An 18350-nucleotide genomic window follows, 5' to 3' on the forward strand; every position below is an offset into this window, starting at 1 on the left:
CTGAGAAGTGGGAGGATAATATTTCAAGAGTTAGCAAAATACAACCCCTTGGATGCTCACCTTAAAAATCAAATTACAAAGCATACAGAGAAACAAGCATGTAAGATTCATTCATAGGAAAAGGGAATTTGACAGATCTCCTCCCTAGGAAGGCCTACCTGCTGAAAGCATCAGACCTGTTAACTTAGAGGTGGCTTCGATCAGGTTCAATGAGTAAAGGAGACCACTCAGAAAGAAGAAAACTAGAAAAGCAATATATGAACAGAAAGAGAATATTGATTAAGAGGAATGAAAACCATTACTCCTCCCTTGTAACGACATCTTGGGAGACTGAGACAGGGCTTGAAGGATAGAGGGGGACACACACAGTGAGCTGGGCACAGGGTGTGTGTGTGTGTGTGTGTGTGTGTGTGTGTGTGTGTGTGTGTGTAAGTTCCAGAGGTGGTGGGGAGGAAGGGAGGGAAGGAGGGAAAGGAAGAGAAAAAGAAAGGAGCCTAGGAAAGCTATGAATTAAAAAAAAAAATAAAACAGCTGGGCAGTGGTGATGCACACCTTTAATCCCAGCACTCAGGAGGCAGAGGCAGGGGAATCTCTGTGAGTTCCAGGCCAGCCTGGTCTATAGAGTGAGTTCCAGGGCAGCCAGGTCTATATAGAGAAACCCTGTCTCAAAAAGCAAGCAAGCAAGCAAACAAAAACAATAGAAATGAAAACTCTCTAGAAGTGTTCACCAGCCGTTCTGAATAGACAGAAACTGGGTCAACAGTCTTGAAGATAAGACCCTAAAATTATCCGCTCTGAAGAGTAGAAAGGCAAACATTAGTAAGTAGATGCAGCATAAGGACCCGACAGGGCACCGTCAACTGTACTAGATTGCAAAGCAGGAGATTTCAGAGAGAGAGAGGACAGCTGGGCGTAGTGGTGCGTGTCATCATCAATCCTAGTGCTCAGAAAGCACAGACCAGTGGATCTGTCCAAACTGCCCAGACCTGGTGAAAGACAGAAACAGCTGAGCAGGTGCCAAACAGGCTCCCTGGTTGTCGGTTCAGTCTTCCCGACCCCCTGTGAGTCCAGGTTCGTTGAGTCCGTGGGTTGTCTGAGCAATATTTTTAAGAGACTTAAAAGTGGATGCTTCTGAAAGGTTATAGTGAGGACTTGCTGATTTCATTGCAAATCTGAGGGCTCATCTCTGGCGTCCGTCATGAGCTCCTGCTCCATCAAGAGACAATGCCAAAATAAATAGCGCATGTTTTCTCTTACACAGGAGTGTTAGCTTTTAAGCTTTAGATATGTGTGTTTCAATTCAAATAACCACAGAGGTAATGTACCTAGTAAGGGATCAGTGTGGGGCTGGGAGTGGGAGTGGGGGCGGGGAGGACGGGGGGGGGCGGGAGTGGGGGCGGGAGTGGGGGCAGGAAGTCTTCCAAGGAACGGGCAATTCGGTATCATAGAGATAAATGGGAGGATCGAATGGGTGGGGGATGGAAGGGCAGGGTAGAGGCACAAATATGAGGGAGGGAGGCTAACACAAGAAGCCAAAGCCATATGGAAACCTACTACTGTAGAAGTGTTTTTTTTTCTTTTTCTTTTTCTTTTTTTTTTTTTTTTCCGGAGCTGGGGATCGAACCTAGGGCCTTGAGCTTGCTAGGCAAGCGCTCTACCACTGAGCTAAATCCCCAACCCCAGAAGTATTTTAAAAATATAAATATATAAAGGAATTTATATGTCATCACCGTGTCACAAGGGAGATAATGCTTCAACCCGATGATGACATCATCAAGTAAAACCTTCAGCGCCAGGAATGGGTTGCCTCTCTCTGAGCTGTTGGCCAGAGGGCTCTCTTAGGTGCCCCCAACCACTGGAATGTGGCAGGCTATTTCCAAGGTTTCGGTTACTCTCCATGACCCGATGGTTAGGCCCCTGGATGAAGATACGGCTTACTTATATCACCAAACATGGTGAAACTGCCCAACTAGAAGCTTCTCCCCTACTAAGTAAGGTCCGTGGTGTTGAAAGGTACCTCTCATGCTTCCGGAAGGGGAAGAAATCATCAATTGCACCCAGATACAAACTCTGTAACCTACGGCAGAGACGTGCCTGTAGGATGGAGTGGTAGAAATAATGGCAGGAATGTCATGGGAACAACCAACCACCCACCTTTTGCTTGTACTTAAGGCTCACTCCGAGAGATGGAACCCATAGGGTGCTAAGTAGCCTAGCAGCTGAGAATGGATAGGTCACCGGCCTCGGGGTTATCCCATTAAAGGAGCACTAAAATAAAGAGATCCGATCCCTGGTGACTTATGGTTGTACCCATGGAGTAGGGCATCACTTACACCTTATCAGAGAAGCTTCTCCTTACGGTAGATGGTAACTGACAGAGTTCCACGTCTGCATCAGGCACAGAGAGGGAGGGACTTTGGCACTCGGCCCTAAATGGGACGTCTTTATCAACCCCTCCCCTGAAGACTGAGGGATCTACGTGAAAGGGGCAGGAAGACTGCAAGGGCCAGAGGCGGTAGATGAGTCTGAGGGAGTAGTTTTCTCCAGGTACAGCAGATCTGGTGCACACATGAACTCATAGAGACTGACAGCACAGGTCCTGCCCAAGGTCACACCAGTACAGAGGAGGGGAAGAAGCTGTAAAACCCCACCCCAAACCAAGAAGCTCTTTGTATCTGACTCCTGCTCAGTGAGGGAGAATCCGTTTTCTCCAATAGAGTGCCACTGAGTAAATCAGCCATACTTCAGGTCCCACATCCAGGAGCAATTGGCCAACACAAAACAGACCTCGTGTGTGTGATGTGTGTGGTGTATATGTATGTGTGTGTGTGTGTGTGTGTGTGATATGTGTGGTGTATGTGTATGTGGTTGTGTGTGTGTGTGATGTGTGTGGTGTATATGTATGTGTGTGTGTGTGGTGTGGTGTGTATGTGTGTGATATGTGTGGTGTATGTGTATGTGGTTGTGTGTGTGTGTGATGTGTGTGGTGTATGTGTATGTGGTTGTGTGTGTGTGTGATGTGTGTGGTGTATGTGTATGTGGTTGTGTGTGGGTGATGTGTGTGATGTATATGTATGTGGTTGTGTGTGGGTGATGTGTGTGATGTATATGTATGTGGTTGTGTGTGTGTGTGGGGGTGGGTGGTATGTGGTGTATGTGTATGTGCTTGTGTATGTGGTTGTGTGTGGGTGATGTGTGTGGTGTATGTGTATGTGGTTGTGTGTGTGTGGGGGTGGTATGTGGTGTATGTGTATGTGGTTGTGTGTGTGTGTGTGTGATGTGTGTGGTGTATGTGTATGTGGTTGTGTATGTGTGATGTGTGGGGTGTATGTGTATGTGGTTGTGTGTGTATGTGTGTGTGATGTGTGTGGTGTATGTGTATGTGGTTGTGTGTGTGTGTATGTGTGTGTGGGTGGTGTATGTGTATGTGGTTGTGTATGTGTGATGTGTGGGGTGTATGTGTATGTGGTTGTGTGTGTATGTGTGTGTGATGTGTGTGGTGTATGTGTATGTGGTTGTGTGTGTGTGTGGGTGGTGTATGTGTATGTGGTTGTGTGTGGGGGGGTGGTATGTGGTGTGTGTGTGTGTGTGTGTGTGGTGTATGTGTATGTGGTTGTGTGTGTGTGTGGGTGGTATGTGGTGTATGTGTATGTGGTTGTGTGTGTGTGTGTGATGTGTGTGGTGTATATGTATGTGGTTGTGTGTGTATGTGTGTGTGTGTGTGGTATGTGGTGTATATGTATGTGGTTGTGTGTGTATGTATGTGTGTGTGGTGTATGTGTATGTGGTTGTGTATGTGTGTGTGTGTGTGGGTGGTGGTATGTGGTATATATGTATATGGTTGTGTGTGTGGGGTGGTGGTGTATGTGTATGTGGTTATGTGTGTGTGCTTTTTGTTTTGTTTGGTTTTTTTTTTTTTGTTGATTCAAGTTTGTTTTGATTTTCATTTTCTGCATTGATTTTTTTCCTGTTTTTGTTTTTGCTTTTTTGAAAGAGAACATGAAGTTGAATGGGAAGGGAGGTGAGGAGAATCTGGGGAGAACTGGAGGGAAAAGAATATGGTCAAAATACATTGTATGAAAAATATTTAAATAAAAATTTAAAAATCTGAAATTTTTGATTTGATTTGATTTGAAAAAATTTTAAGGATTAATAAAAAATGAGAAGACTGTGCTCGAGCACACACACACACACACACACACACACACACACACACACACACACCCTTCGGAATGGTCTCGGAGCCTGTGGGTACTGAATGGGGTTTTGATTGTTTTCTGCAGCCTAGCAAAGAAAGCCTAGGGAAGTGGTAAAATGGCCACATTCCAGGGAAAACCAGATGCCTCCAAGTGTTAAAAGGGAAGATGTTAAAACATTTAAAAAAAAAATCTATCTAAGCCCAAAATGTTAGTAACAGATTTTTAAAAGATTTGTTTTTATTTCATATGTGTGAGCGTCTGCGTGCCATGCATGCAGTGCCTAAGGAGTCCAGAAGAGAGTGTCCTGTCTTTTGGAGCTGGAGTTACAACAGGTTGTGATCCACCACATGGGTGCTGGGAATCTAACCTAGGTCCTCTGGGAGAGCGGCCAGTGCTTTTAACCACTGAGCCATCTCTCCAGTCCTACTAGTAAGAGTTTTATAAGTAAAACCGTTTAACACGTTTTGCCTCATTTCTGACTCATAGCCTTGGGCTGACTTTATGTGTCAATCCTAGAGTGTTATGGGTGGGGGGAGGTCCCAATGACAGGAACAAGAAGGAAGCGAGATCTCCACATACAGGCAGGGACAGAGCTTTTGGCCATCTGTGCTTGGTGGGTGGTGTTCTCTGCCCAGGATATCTGGTGCAATCACGATTCTGCAGTTACGATGGCATCTTAGAGCAGAGCATCCTGCATCCGCTGAGTTCAAGTCATTCCTTCATGCATCCATGGATGTGCTGAATATGTACGGTGCAAAAATAGGTCCCATGTATGTTGTCGGTGTTAACGTGCTTTTGCTTCTTTCTCTTCAGATGAGATCCTGTGGCAGGTGTTTTCTAACAATTCAAAATATTCATCAGAAGACGATGCAAGAACAACTGATCAGCCAGTCACACGGAAAGTCTCGAACAAAAGCAAGTATATGGCCACTGGATTCGCCATTCGTGTGTCCTTGTAGGCTGTGTTATATTGGGTGTTCTGTGCTGTGATCTGGAAAACAGCTGCTGGTGGGTTACTGCCAAAGTGAGTACTGAAGACAGTGTGTGAACCCCTTGCTGTGATTCCTATCAACTACGGAGTCTGTGGTTTGCAGGGTCAGGCATGTTCTGCCATTCTGCTGTTCAGCAGAAAGTAACTCATTTGTGAGTAGAGTTCTCTGTTCCTCGTGACCCAAACCCTGAGTAGCATTAATAGCATCTACTAAATGCACTTTATAATTTCATGTACCTGAATAATTTGAGAGAGAAAATATGGCATTGTGTCCTTCCTTGACTATGTGGTAAGTCTGAGGTCAACCTAGGCCACATGAGATCTTGTCAAAAGACAAGAGAAAGGGCTGGAGAGATGGTCTGTGGGTAAGCTCACAGGCTACTCTGCAGAAGTCCTGAGTTCCGTTCCCAGATCCCATACCAGGCAGCCCACAATCACAATTGTAACTTTTAGTTCCTGGGGATCTGATACCCTCTTCTGGCTTCCACTGGCACCACATAAATGGCATAACACACACACACACACACACACACACACACACACACACACACACACACACACACACTCTATTAAAAACCCCAAACCAACCAACGGTAATAACAAGCGAAAAACCCTATCTTAGTTGTTCTATTGCTGTGAGGAGACATCACGACCATGGCAATTCTTATAAAAAGAAACATTTAATTGAGGCTGGCTTATGGTTCAGAGGTTTAGTCCATCGTCATCATGGCAGGGAGCATGGAGGCACATCGGCAGACATGGTGCTGGGGAGGGAGCTGAGAGGTCTACATCTGGATCTGCAGGCAGCAGGAACATCAGGGAGACGCGGGGCTTGGTTTAGGCTTTTGAAACCTCAAAGCCCACCTCCTGTGATACACTTCCTCCAACAAGCCTACACCTCTAACCTTTCTCAAATCGTACCACTCCCTGAAGACCCAGCATTCAAATATATGAGTCTGGGGGGTGTGTGTGTGTCTTCCCTCACCTGCATCCCCCTCCATCCCAACAAACACCCTTTAAAATCTTTCTCTTCTCTTTCTTTCCCTGGCTGTCCTGGAATTCACTCTAGCTGTCCTCAAAGTCGAAAATTCCCCTGTCTCTGTCTCTGAAGTGCTGGGATAAAAGGTGTGCACCACCGCTGCCCAGCTGAAATGAGTATTTCTAATATCCTTGTTTTGCTTCCTGTAAATATGATGTCAACAATATGTTAAATATAATTGGGTATCTGTTCGACAAATAACTAGACATACCTTGAGAGAGGCATGGCAACAATGGAGTGGGCGAGGGCCAGAATGTCTACTTTTTCCTTGTTGCCCGTGTTTGTGATGCCATGTCCAAGAAAAGATGATCAGATCTGACACATGAAGCTTTTTGTTAAACATTCTGAGATACAATCAGCCCATTTTTCTGTGTCGTGGTTACCGTCTGTCCCGGCACCATTTATTAGAAAGTCCATCTTTGTGTGGTCTGCGATGCCTCCTTTATCATGGAGTAACCCCGCCCATACCCTAAATCCCACCCACACTCTAAACTCCGCCCACACTCTGGGGCTCTGTCTGAGCTTCCTAGTCATCTCCTTGTGCAGCATCAATCAGCACACAGTTTTAATGGAAGGCTGAAAGATTTTGCTTGAACATCTCATAGGATCAGTTCCCTTTATAGTTTCTGGGTTCCCTTCCTCACAGGGGTTTTCGGGTTATTTTGTAGAATAGTTTTTCCATATGAGCTTTACTACCAACCGGTCTAACTTTATTAAAAGCCTGTTTGTACTTTTCTCCATCATTTTGGAAAAACCAGTGTTGAATCACCCCAGGCTAGAAATGAGGATATCATGGACAGATTTTCAAGCATATGTTTGTCATCTTCAGTGTGTTTCCTATTTATATCTAGCTATATGTATGTATATGTCTGTCTGTCTGTCTATCTATCTTAATATCTAATCTGTGTACATGTATATCTATGTTTTTATGTATATCCATGTATCTGTCTATGTGTCTCTATATATATCTAATATGTGTATATATAACATGTATATATATCTTTATGTGTATATATGCATATTTTTTCTAAATTATGCTTTTTCTATATTCTAAGTGGAGATTTCCCTGTCTACAAAAAATTTCCTATTATTCTATATGCTGCTAAGTTAAAATTTCGGTAGGAAGAAAACCAGTTTTTGCATGGTCATTTCATGTTCTTAGTACATCTGTGCTGGTTGGTTTTTGTCATCCTGACACAAACTTGAGTCACCCGGGAGGAGGGAATAACTGCAGGATTGCCTCTATCAGATTGAATCATGGGCATGTCGTGATTATAACCAGTGCAGGAGAGCCTAGGGAGCTGTGCCAGCCTGGGCAGGTGGTCCTGGGTTGTGTAAAAAGGCAAGCGAGTAAGCAGCATGCTTCTGTGGTCTCTGCCTCGGTTCCTGCCTCAGCTTCCTGTGATGACGAACTGTAAGCTGTGGGCCACATGAACCCTTTCGTTCTCCAAGTTGCTCTCAACCATGATGTTTATTATAGCATCAGAGAAGCAAACTAAGACTGGACCTTACCAGACTGATTCTTGTATATTAATATGAATATATGTGTGTATATGGTATGGCATCTACAGATAAAGTTTTACTTTACAAATTACTGAGTCTCTCACCCACACTATTTAATTACATTGCTACTATCTCCAACACAACCTTTATGAGCAGCGGAAATAGAGTTATATTCTGTCTAGTACCTCTCTCAGAGGGTAATCCTTGTAATGTTTCCCGAATAAGATAGAAGTTATGACTAACATAAGAAAGATTATGTATCAATCTATCATCTGTCTATCTCTCATCTGTCTCTCTTTCTACCCAAACACATACAGACATATACACATATATTTACATATTGAGAACGGATTCTTCAATTTCAACTTGCTATGGTAGGTTTGTTTTTTGAGATTTATGTATTTTTATGGATATGTTGAGTATCTGCACGTGTGTCATCTCGCTGATCTTGATAGTCGCCAGTCATATAGTCCACACCTTGAAATGACAGTAAGGCAGATCATAGCACTGTTTGGTACAGGCCAGACTCTGCCCCATGGAGGCGTTAGGGCATAGGAAGTGCTGATCTGAATATTGTTTTATAAATGGATCTGGGGGTGACTGGCACAATAGTAATCACTACTGCGCCAACAGAGTAGTACTCACTGGCTGTCCACTGTTGGAGTTTTCTTGTGCATTTACTCATTTCGTTTCCAGGCCAGTCTGGTGAGGCAGCCTTGTAACTGGTGTGACAACATTGTTACTCCGTGTGGGTTTTCCTATTAGGGGATGGTTAAGTAACCTGGTGCAAGTCTAGCGTCCAGCAGAGGGCAGTGCTGATCCACAAATTGAGGCTGACAGGGATACTAGATAAGTCTAGTTCATGTTTTGTTTTGCAGACATCAGGCTGAGCAACATTCTCTACTGTGATCTTTAGACACTGATTCCAATGTCCCTGGGATGGGGAGCTCTGTCTCCAGTCATCGCGCCTTTAGTTGAATGGGTGGATGATATACTCAAAATATTAGTCATTGATCAGCAACAAAGACAATGTTTTCCCCTCTAAAGCATTCAGAGTATGAGAAAGTTTTTAAATATGGCAGTTTGCTTCTTGCCCCTTATTGCTATACTAGAATATTTGCCCAGTAGCAAAGAAGATGTCACTTTGGTGTCACTTTAATAAGCTTATTGATATTTTTCTCCTCTATAGAGCCTTGACTCAGCACATGGCCACAATCTTAAGTACAAACTGGCCTTTTTTCCCCTCCCTCTTTCTTCCCAGAACTCAAGGTGTGTAGTGGGATCCCTATATTAGGTTTGAAGTCAATCCCATATAATTTATTTGTTTTAGTAAGGAAAGAATCCCACTATACACCAAACTGGCTATCACATTATAAACTGACTATTTGTGCCAGTGAGATGGCTACACTGGTAAAAATGCTTGCTGCACAATAGAAGGATCTGAGTTCGGATCCCCAGTAGCCATGAAAGAAGCTGGGCACTGCGGCACACACCTGCAATCCAGTGCTAGGGCGGCAGATATGAGGATCCTTGAGGTCTATTGGCTGGCACATAGAGCCGGTTTATGAATTCCGGTGAGAAACCCTGTCTCAAAAAATAACGTGGAGGGGCTGGGGATTTAGCTCAGTGGTAGAGCGCTTACCTAAGAAGCGCAAGGCCCTGGGTTCGGTCCCCAGCTCCGAAAAAAAAAGAACCAAAAAAAAAAAAATAACGTGAAGATCTGGAGAGATGGTGTAGCAATGAAAAGTGCTTATCACTCTTGCAGAGAACCCAAGTTTGGTTCTGAGCCCACACAGCAGAAATATATTTGCGAGTTATGGCTGTTTTGTTTGTACATGTCTGTACACTGTGGAAGTGCCCGTGGCCTGAGGAGGCCAGGAAAGGGTATTGGATTCCTCCTAGAGCTGGAGTAACAGGTGGTTGTTGGGTGCCGTGTGGTTGCTGGGAATTGAACCTGGTTCCTCTGGAAGAGCAGCCAATGCTCTTAGCCACTAAGCCATCTCTCCAGCCCCACACCTTTAACGGTTGTTTACATTTTAAATTAACTTGGATTTTATGTACATGGGTGTTTAGCGTGTGTGCAAGCCTGTGCATGTCTGGTGCCTATGGAAGCCAGAAGAGGGTGTCGGATTCCCCTAGAACTGGAGTTACAAAGGTTTGTGAGCTGCTATGTAGGTGATGGGAACCAAGCTCATGTCCTCTGCAAGAATACCAAGTTCTCTTAACTGTTGAGCCATTTTTCTGTTAAAAAAATTAAATTATGTTATGGTATTTGTGTGTGTGTGTGTGTGTGTGTGTGTGTGTGTGAGAGAGAGAGAGAGAGAGAGAGAGAGAGAGAGAGAGAGAGAGAAACAGAGACAGACTGAGAGACAGAGAGAAAGAGAGAATGAGAGAGAGAGAAACAGAGACAGAGACTGAGAGACAAAGAGAAACAGAGAGAGAGAGAGAGAGAGAGAGAGAGAGAGAGAGAGAGCGCAGCATGAATGCAGAAGTCTCAGGAGCCTGTTCTTTCTTTGTATAATGTGGACGCTGTAGCTTGAACTTGGGTCATCAGGCTTGGCAGCAGACTTTAATCACTGAGCCACCCCACTGGCCTCCTCTTGATTTTGAGATGGGTTTTCCAATAGTCTGGAAGCCAGCAAGTAGGTTAGACTGATTAGCTGGTAAGCCCCAGGCATCTCCCTGTCTCTGTCTCCCCAGAACACCAGGCTTACAAATGTACACCAACATGCCTGACCTTTCTTTCGTGGGAGACAAGCTCAGGTCCTCATGATTATGTGCCAAGCACTTCACAGGCTTAGCTTATCTCCCCTTGCAGAAGTACCCTCTTTATATGGCCCCCGGAAAGACTAGGCAGTGTATCCCTCAGGACTGACACCATGTTAGTCAGACTCGGTCTCTGGATGCTGAGCCCTTAATGAGTTCAAAGTCGACTGATTGCCAGACATATTAAGTTGAACTGACCAAGCCAAGCCAGCCCGGTCAGTCAACAGGGTCTCGAGGGAGGGAGTGAGGATTGAAAAGACAAAGACAACATTATAACATGACTCCAGCCAGTGCTAAGGCTGAAGCCGCTTTATTTCTCTCCATTCTGCTTTTATATCATTCTCAGTACATCCAAAAAACGTGGTCAGTTCTTAGATCAAAGACAAAGTAATCAAGCAAGGTAGTAAGCAGAGATCAGAGAAAGTAATAAATAACTCAGCAAAGCAGTAATCAAAGCCCCCCACCCCGTCACTGTTTCTGATATTCTTTTCACCGAATGTTCCTGAGCCAACTTGGAAAATGAATAGATCCCTTATGGTGAGAACTTCAGGGATTTCTTACCACACACTTAATACCCTTTATCCCTTGGAAATGCATCTTGTTTCCTTTATGAACTTGCCCAAAGATTCAGGAAGCTTGCCCCCTCCCCCCATTTCCTCTCCAGGTCTCAGGTGTCTCCCTGGGGCTGGAGCAGCAGCTTGGCTTGAGGTTGTCTGGGGCTGTGGGGGTCACTTTCTCACCCTGCCCATTTGCTTTGTGGTAGTTTTTTTCCTTTCCAACTCACGCAGACCACGCAGATCTCTTCAGGGCTCCTGCCCACCGGTTCCAGATTGTTCCCTGGAACAGCTCAGATCACATAGCATCTCTAGGGTCTTCCCATGACTGCAAAGACAGCTCTTGGCCTCCCATTTCTCTGGACCAAATGCCCCCAGGTATTTTGCCAACCCTCTTATTCGCACGGGAGAACTGGACTGCAAGTCTTTCTCATTTCCAAACCTATCTTCTTTCTTCTAAAGCTGTTCTGTAGTTTGGAGATGCCAATAAATATCTTGGGTGGTTCATTTTCTCGTTTCGTTGAGGTCTTTGTGGTTTGCACAAACATCCTGCAACCTGTACGGCAAGTCATAGCGTCTATATTTTATAAGAATGGAGACAGAAAACAGAGCTCAGAAAGGCTCAAGTCCAGGCTGGATGCCCTGCATCCCCACAGGCAGCAGCACTATCTGCGAGACATGCGTACTGTCAAGTATGTCTCAATCTATAGAGTCAAAGACCCTCCAGTAGGGCAGCAGCAGTGTTTAACAAGCCTTTCTCGTGAGAGTCACTGTCTCAGCCAGGAGTGAGTGAACGTGTTGGGTTATAAATAAAACCAAAATACTGATGTACTTTAGAACACCTAGACTCTCCTCCCAAGCCCCCCTTTCCTCTTTACGTGGACTCTGGAAGAAGCTACTTAAGGGATAGGGCAAAAGCATTTGCCACACAATATGAGGACCCGGGTTAGTACCTCTGGAGCGTACGTGAAGCTGTATGTGGGAGCATTCGTGTAGGAGCCAGGGCTGCAGTAGGAGGAAGGGCAGGAGATACCTGGAGGCTTCAGGGCCAGCTTGCCTGGTATATGCAGAGGCTGACAACAGAGAGACCCCATCTCGATCAATGTGAAAGATGAAGACTGTCCTCTGGCTTCCACTCATGTGCTATGACACGTGCACACGTGCACACGAGTACACACACACACACACACACACACACACACACACACACAGGGCACACATGAATGCATACACACATGCTTCTTTATTACAAAAACAGAATTGGCCGATGATTGTCAGTAAAACTGTTAATGTTACTTTTCCATCCCCATAATAAAATATCCGAGACGATAAACTTATAGGATGCTGACTGACACCTTTAGAAATTCTAGCCTCTGGCTGCCCACGTTTCCATGTTTGGGGCCTATGGGGAGGTAGAGCGACATGGTAGGAGTGTTTGAGAGATCAAATCTGCCCACCCCATATCCAAGGAGAGAGGAGAGACAGAGAGGGAGAGGTGGGGAGAGAAAGAGAGAAGGATGAGGAAGAGGAGGAAGAGGAGGAGGAAGAAGAGGGGAGGAAGAGGGGAGGGGAGGAAGAGGAGGAGAAAGAGCAAGAAGAGGAAAAGGAGGAAGAGGAAAAGGAAAAGAAGGAGGAGGAGGAGGAGGTTGGATTCCAGAATCCTCTAGGGCACAGCCCCAGTGAGCTAAAAACCTTCCATAGGCCCGACCCCCTAAAGTTGTGCCTTCTAAGAGCACCTCTGATGGAGCCTTTAGTACATGGACCTTTGGGGTGGCATCAATCTAGACTTCTCTTTCGTCTTTTGTAGCTCATGCTGCTGAGAAGAATAAAGATAAAGAACCATCTCTATTCAACAGGGATTTAAGCCATCAATTAACTGCTGGCGGCAAAGAAGCACTCCAGGAAAACGCTCAAGGTATCATCCTTAAAATAGGACCTAAGTAAGAGTCTCCAGGGTGGAAGGTTCCAGAATAAGTCTTTTTATTTCATGGTATTTTAGCATAATAGAGTCAGTGTGCCTTTAATTCACCTGCAGAAATGTGTAGTCAGCTAGTGTGGGTCACATTCCTGTAGGCTGAGGCAGGAGGACCGTGAGTTTGAGGCCAGCCTGGGCTACATAGTGAGACTGTCTACAAAGCAGAACAGAAAACAGACAATCATAAGATCTACACACTATGTATATATTACATAAGTTTTAAAAAGCTGACCATCTTTTCTAAAGGATTTTCATGTTTTATTTTGTTTTTTTCTAAATTGTCAGTGTCATTTAGAATGTGGGATCCCTGTTGGGTCCTGAAGCTGTCCTAGGTTAACCTAGTTTCCTGTGGGTCTGGCTTCTTCCTTCTTATTGGGTTGACTGAGCTAGCTCACACTTGTTGACAGTGGGGAGAGGCTGAACCCATGCTGGTACCACACCCAATATACCCCTCCATACAGCCTCTCCATCAAAATGATGCCCTGATATTACCCCCTCACTTTCAGAAATTAAACAACAAGCCTGACAACTGGATTTAATCCTCCAGATCCACATGGTAGAAAAAGAGCGCTGTCGCCCACAAGTTGGCTACGAGTGTGTACATTGAGTGTATGCACACTCACACACACATGAACATACAAAACAAAGAAAATATAATTTTAAACTTGCTAATGCTGGATTATTGCTGGGTAGCCCTCAGAGATGTTCCTTCTGGACCTGGAAGTTTTGGGCTCCGGCTTTCCCCCATTCCCCAAGAAAGCCCTTGAGCAGTACTCCCTGCCTGTGTTGCCCACTCTCTTTAGCATTTCTCAATGGACGCTCATTCCTCTCAATGTATCTTTTCCCCCAGCCCTCAGTCTTCCTCTTCCTCTGGCCAGATTACAAATGGGATCACAGACGCCCCCCGAGTCCCCAAATGTCAGCTGGGGTCTCCTTCCTTTGAGATCTAACCATGATTTTTTTGTACCCCAAACCCATGCTCAGTGCCATTCCAAAGCCAGCCTTGTGATTTCTCAAATTCCCCAAGAGTTGTCAGAAGTCAGTCATCTCTGGCACCGTCTACACAGGATGACAGTCAGGAATCTCTCAAACCACAATCTTGGTTAGTTTTTCATCACTGCGACAGATACCTGAGAGGAACAAATTCAAGGGTTTAACTTGGCTCTGGATTTCCGAGGTGCCAGTCTATGGCCAGTGGCCCCTTGTTTTGAGGCTCTGATGAGGCAGAATGGCATCAGTCAGTGGAGAAGAGCCACCAACTAAATGCTGGCCAGGAAGCAGAGGAAAATAACTCCCCTCGTTAGCTGGCTCCCTCCTTTTTCCTATTTATATTCTGTGTGGGCCCTTAGCCTTTTCGGATGGTGCCACCCAAATTCAAGATGGATCTCCGCCTTCTGTCACTGTCTCACATGTCAGCCATGGAAATATGGCTGCGCGAGCACACACACACACACACACACACACACACACATACACACACTCATATACACACTCATATACACACTCATACACACATACACACACTCATATACACACTCTTATACACACACTCCTAAACACACACACACACTTACACACACACTCACATACATACTCATACACACACTTACACACACATTCATATACACACTCATGCACACACACTCACACACACACTCCTAAACACACACTCACACACACATTCACATACACACTCATACACACACACTCACATACATACTCATACATACACTTAGACACACATTCATATACACACTCATGCACACACATACTCGCACACACTCCTAAACACACACTCACACACACTTACACACACATTCACATACACACTCATACACACACACTCACATACATACTCATACACACACTTAGACACACATTCATATACACATTCATGCACACACACTCTTACACACACTCTCTCTCACACACACACCCACACACACACGAGCACTTATTCTAATCTCCTATGTATGAATCAAGATCACAGTCAAGATGGCCAATCATGCTTACACACACAAGGCAGACTGAATCTGCAGTAGAATTTCTGAAAGCTGGTGGGGCAGGAAGGAGAGAGTAGTAAAGAGAAGTTTTGGCTACTGCCAGGTGAGTAGCTGTAACTCAAATACCTGACCCTTTGCTGTCCAGTCTCCCACGCTGGAGATTTAATCCAGTGCCTCCTGTATGTTAAACAAGTGGGTCACTATTGAACTGCACTATCAGCCCCACCTCGGTGATTCTCCAAGCCTTTGAAGTAGGATGCTCTTGCCTCCTTCCCACCCCCTCTGCACTCTGTCTCCCCATGCACCTCACCTCCTGGCTTCTTGCCTCCTGCACACTATGGTTTGCCCATCCTTCCTCATGAATGTGCTGCTACTTGTCAGCCCACATCCTCTAAATCTCAGCTGTCCCTGGCGGCAAGGCCTGTCTCTTCCCCTGCTGGACTTTTGGAGCCAGTGACTGACTCCCTAGTGTTTAAACTGCTCTGAGCAGGGTCACCCACTGGGTTGTCGCGGTTGCCGGTCAAGCCACCTCTAGCTACCGCTCTTGTGTCTTCCTCTTTAGTTGCTTACAGGGAGAGTCCGCCTTGTTCCCAGCTGCTGAGCTTCCTGCAGAAGAACATCATTTCTGCTACCACTGCCATGGCTTCGATCCTCCTGGTGGCAGTGCTGGTGGTGCTCATGCTGGTCATGTGTGTAAGGCGGAGACAGCCAAAGTGAGTGGCTCTTGGCACCTGCCTGCTAAGAAGTCAGGAACTGGGTGGTGGAGAGATGGCTCAGGTTCTACTCTCTGCACAGGTAGCTCAGAAACACCGTCAGCTCCAACTCTGGGGATCCAGTGCCCTCTTCTGGCCTCTCAGGGCACTGCATGCATTCGGTACACACTGGCAAAAAAAGCGCCCATACATGCAAGTTAAAATAAGTGGGTTGTTGTTGTTGTTGTTGTTTTTTTTTTTTTAAGATTTATTTTATTTATGAATACACTGTACCTAGTATGTCTGACATACCAGAAGGGGGCATTAGATCCCTTTACAGATGGCTGTTGGCCACCATGTGGTTGCTGGGATTTGAACTCAGGACCTCTGGAAGAGCAGTCAGTGCTCTTAACCACGGAGCCATCTCTCCAGCCCTGTTTTGTTTTTTTAACCAAACAAAGGACACGGGGATTTTGAAACATAGTTGCTTCTTACAAATCCCAGATGTTAGGTAGGCACTAATGTCTTCCTGTTAGATCTCAGCATCACCCAGCATGGTCAATAAAAGTCCCAGGTGATGGGGTTGGGGATTTAGCTCAGTGGTAGAGCCCTTGCCTAGGAAGCGCAAGGCCCTGGGTTCGGTCCCCAGTCCGAAAAAAAGAACCAAAAAAAAAAAAAAAAAGTCCCAGGTGATGGGTTTCAGGCACTCTGGCTGCTGAGGTACATTGAAGCTCTGGAGTCCCTGATTTAGGCTATACTTACTTCTCTGGGCCATGTAGATTAGCCAAGGTTTCTCTGGAAGGGAGACGGCAGAGTCTCTGGTTAGAAGACTGGAAACTAGGACTCTATTCCCTCCCCTGACCCCCGAAGCAGGGTTTCACTGTGTAGCTCTGGCTGTCCTGGAAGTCACTCTGTAGACCAGGCTGGCCTTGAACTCAGAGATCTATCCGCTTCTGCCTCTGGAGTGCTGGGACTAAAGGCCCGTGCCACCACACCTGGCTGCAGAAGCTAGGAGTCCAGAGAAAAACCAAAGCACCACTTTTAAGATGCAGAGGGAGGAGACTTGATGGGGGAAGAGAATGGGGCTCAATTCAGTTTGTTTACATTGGTTCGCCTGTGCTGAGTAGACTGTCTCTAGTAGCTACCAAGCAGCCACTCCTCCTAGAATCTCTCAGAATCCTGTAAGGGGTGGGTTAATGCCAGTTACAGGTCTCCTCCTGTGACAACATTCATCTTGCCTCTTTACTTTGGGTCTGAGGCAATAGTAGTTACATTTCTCTTGAGGAGTGTGTCACTATTTTCTCTAAATGCCAAGGCCTCTGGATGTTAAGCCCAAGCAGACTAGCCAACAGCTACCTCACGTTCAGATCACTCTTCTGACACAGGCATGAAGCTCCTGAAGCAAACAGAGTCTGAATTTGGGGGATCTGAAAGTAATCTTAGTTCACTTCACAACCCTGACCAGGGCCCATCCTTGGACCAGCTATTTTCTCTTAAGAACTGGTTAGGACAAGCCGGGGGTGTGGGAGGAAAGCAAGCAGTGGAGGAGTTTCTGAGAGGCACCTTGTGACCCTAGGTCAGAGGGCATGTCATTCAGGACAGACTTTCCCTGAGGTAACAGAATTCAGATCCATCAGAAACTGCAGCCTACATCCCCACCCAACAGGCAGACAGTAGCCTTCCTGTGTGTTTAGTAAGCAGTGTGGTTTGTTTTCTTTGTTTTAGGTTTTCTCCGGCGAAGATGACGTACAATATTTTCATAATGAACGGGAAGGCTTGGTGGCAAAATTCCCAAGATAAGCACCTGAAAAAATTTACGGGAAAGCAGAAGTACCCGAAGTTCAATTCTTTTGTCTAAGCCCGTGGAGGGGCCAACAAACTGCCACCCAGCCACTGCCGGAGGGTTCTTTCGCGCTACCTGGACAGAAATCAAAGGTAGGCAAGAAATTTTTCTAGAGCTGTCTCTAGAAATGTGAGCTTCACTTCAGTGAGGGTGGGTGGAAGCGATGGCAGGTGGCGCCCCCTAGCGGTAAGTCTCATGCACGCCTCTCGTGTTGGCATGTCTGGCTCTTGGCTGTCGCCAGAACTACAGCTCTTAGACTGGGATCTGAGACCCCACACCCTAAAGAATTGGCAGCTTCCCTTCCCTTCTTCTTTCTGCTCTGCCACTGGAGGAACTCTTCAGCTGTCTCTTCGGTTGTCAGTCTTGTCACGAGGGTGACTTGGGGGTACATGCCTCGGTTGGGGCAGCATTTGCGTGTGCGTGCGTGCGTGCGTGCGTGCGTGCGTGCGTGCGTGCGTGCGTGTGTGTGTGTGTGTGTGCAGTTTCTGAACGGGTTCTGGGAGTGGCTGGGATCACTACGAGCAGAGTAGTGGTGGCTGGTGGGATTCCCAGCCTGGATCCTTTAGCGGGTCCTGGGCCATAGCGCCACCATGCTTGCAGAGCTAAGTTGGCTCAGGTCTGTGGGCGCTGCTGGAGAATGGGCGGAGGTCTCAGCAGACAACTACTTTACCTGTGGGATGGCACGCAAAGGCCTCCCCTATGTCACGTCTTCAGTGGACCAGTGGTGGGTAGCAGTCACAAGCAAGGTTATTTGACGGTGTGTCCAGCACCAGCCACTGAGAAAT

General features: G+C 46.1%; 1 protein-coding gene across 3 annotated transcripts in view; it reads left to right on the forward strand.

Moving 5' to 3' along the window:
- Positions 1-18350, forward strand: part of C9h2orf92 (similar to human chromosome 2 open reading frame 92) — a 41182-nt gene that overhangs the window by 14436 nt on the left and 8396 nt on the right. The window contains exons 5-8 of one of the 3 annotated variants that reach the window (XM_008767046.3): positions 5013-5114; positions 12860-12967; positions 15593-15743; positions 17448-17657. In XM_008767046.3, the coding sequence (XP_008765268.1) occupies positions 5013-5114; positions 12860-12967; positions 15593-15743; positions 17448-17580 (494 nt within the window). In that variant the 3' untranslated portion in view covers positions 17581-17657. Of the gene's footprint in view, positions 1-5012; positions 5119-12859; positions 12968-15592; positions 15744-17447; positions 17658-18350 lie in introns of those variants that run through there. The other 2 variants (XM_063268115.1, XM_063268116.1) reach the window with 2 other exon arrangements.

Source organism: Rattus norvegicus, chromosome 9 (assembly GCF_036323735.1).
Source record: "Rattus norvegicus strain BN/NHsdMcwi chromosome 9, GRCr8, whole genome shotgun sequence".
NCBI classification, from domain to species: domain Eukaryota; kingdom Metazoa; phylum Chordata; class Mammalia; order Rodentia; family Muridae; genus Rattus; species Rattus norvegicus.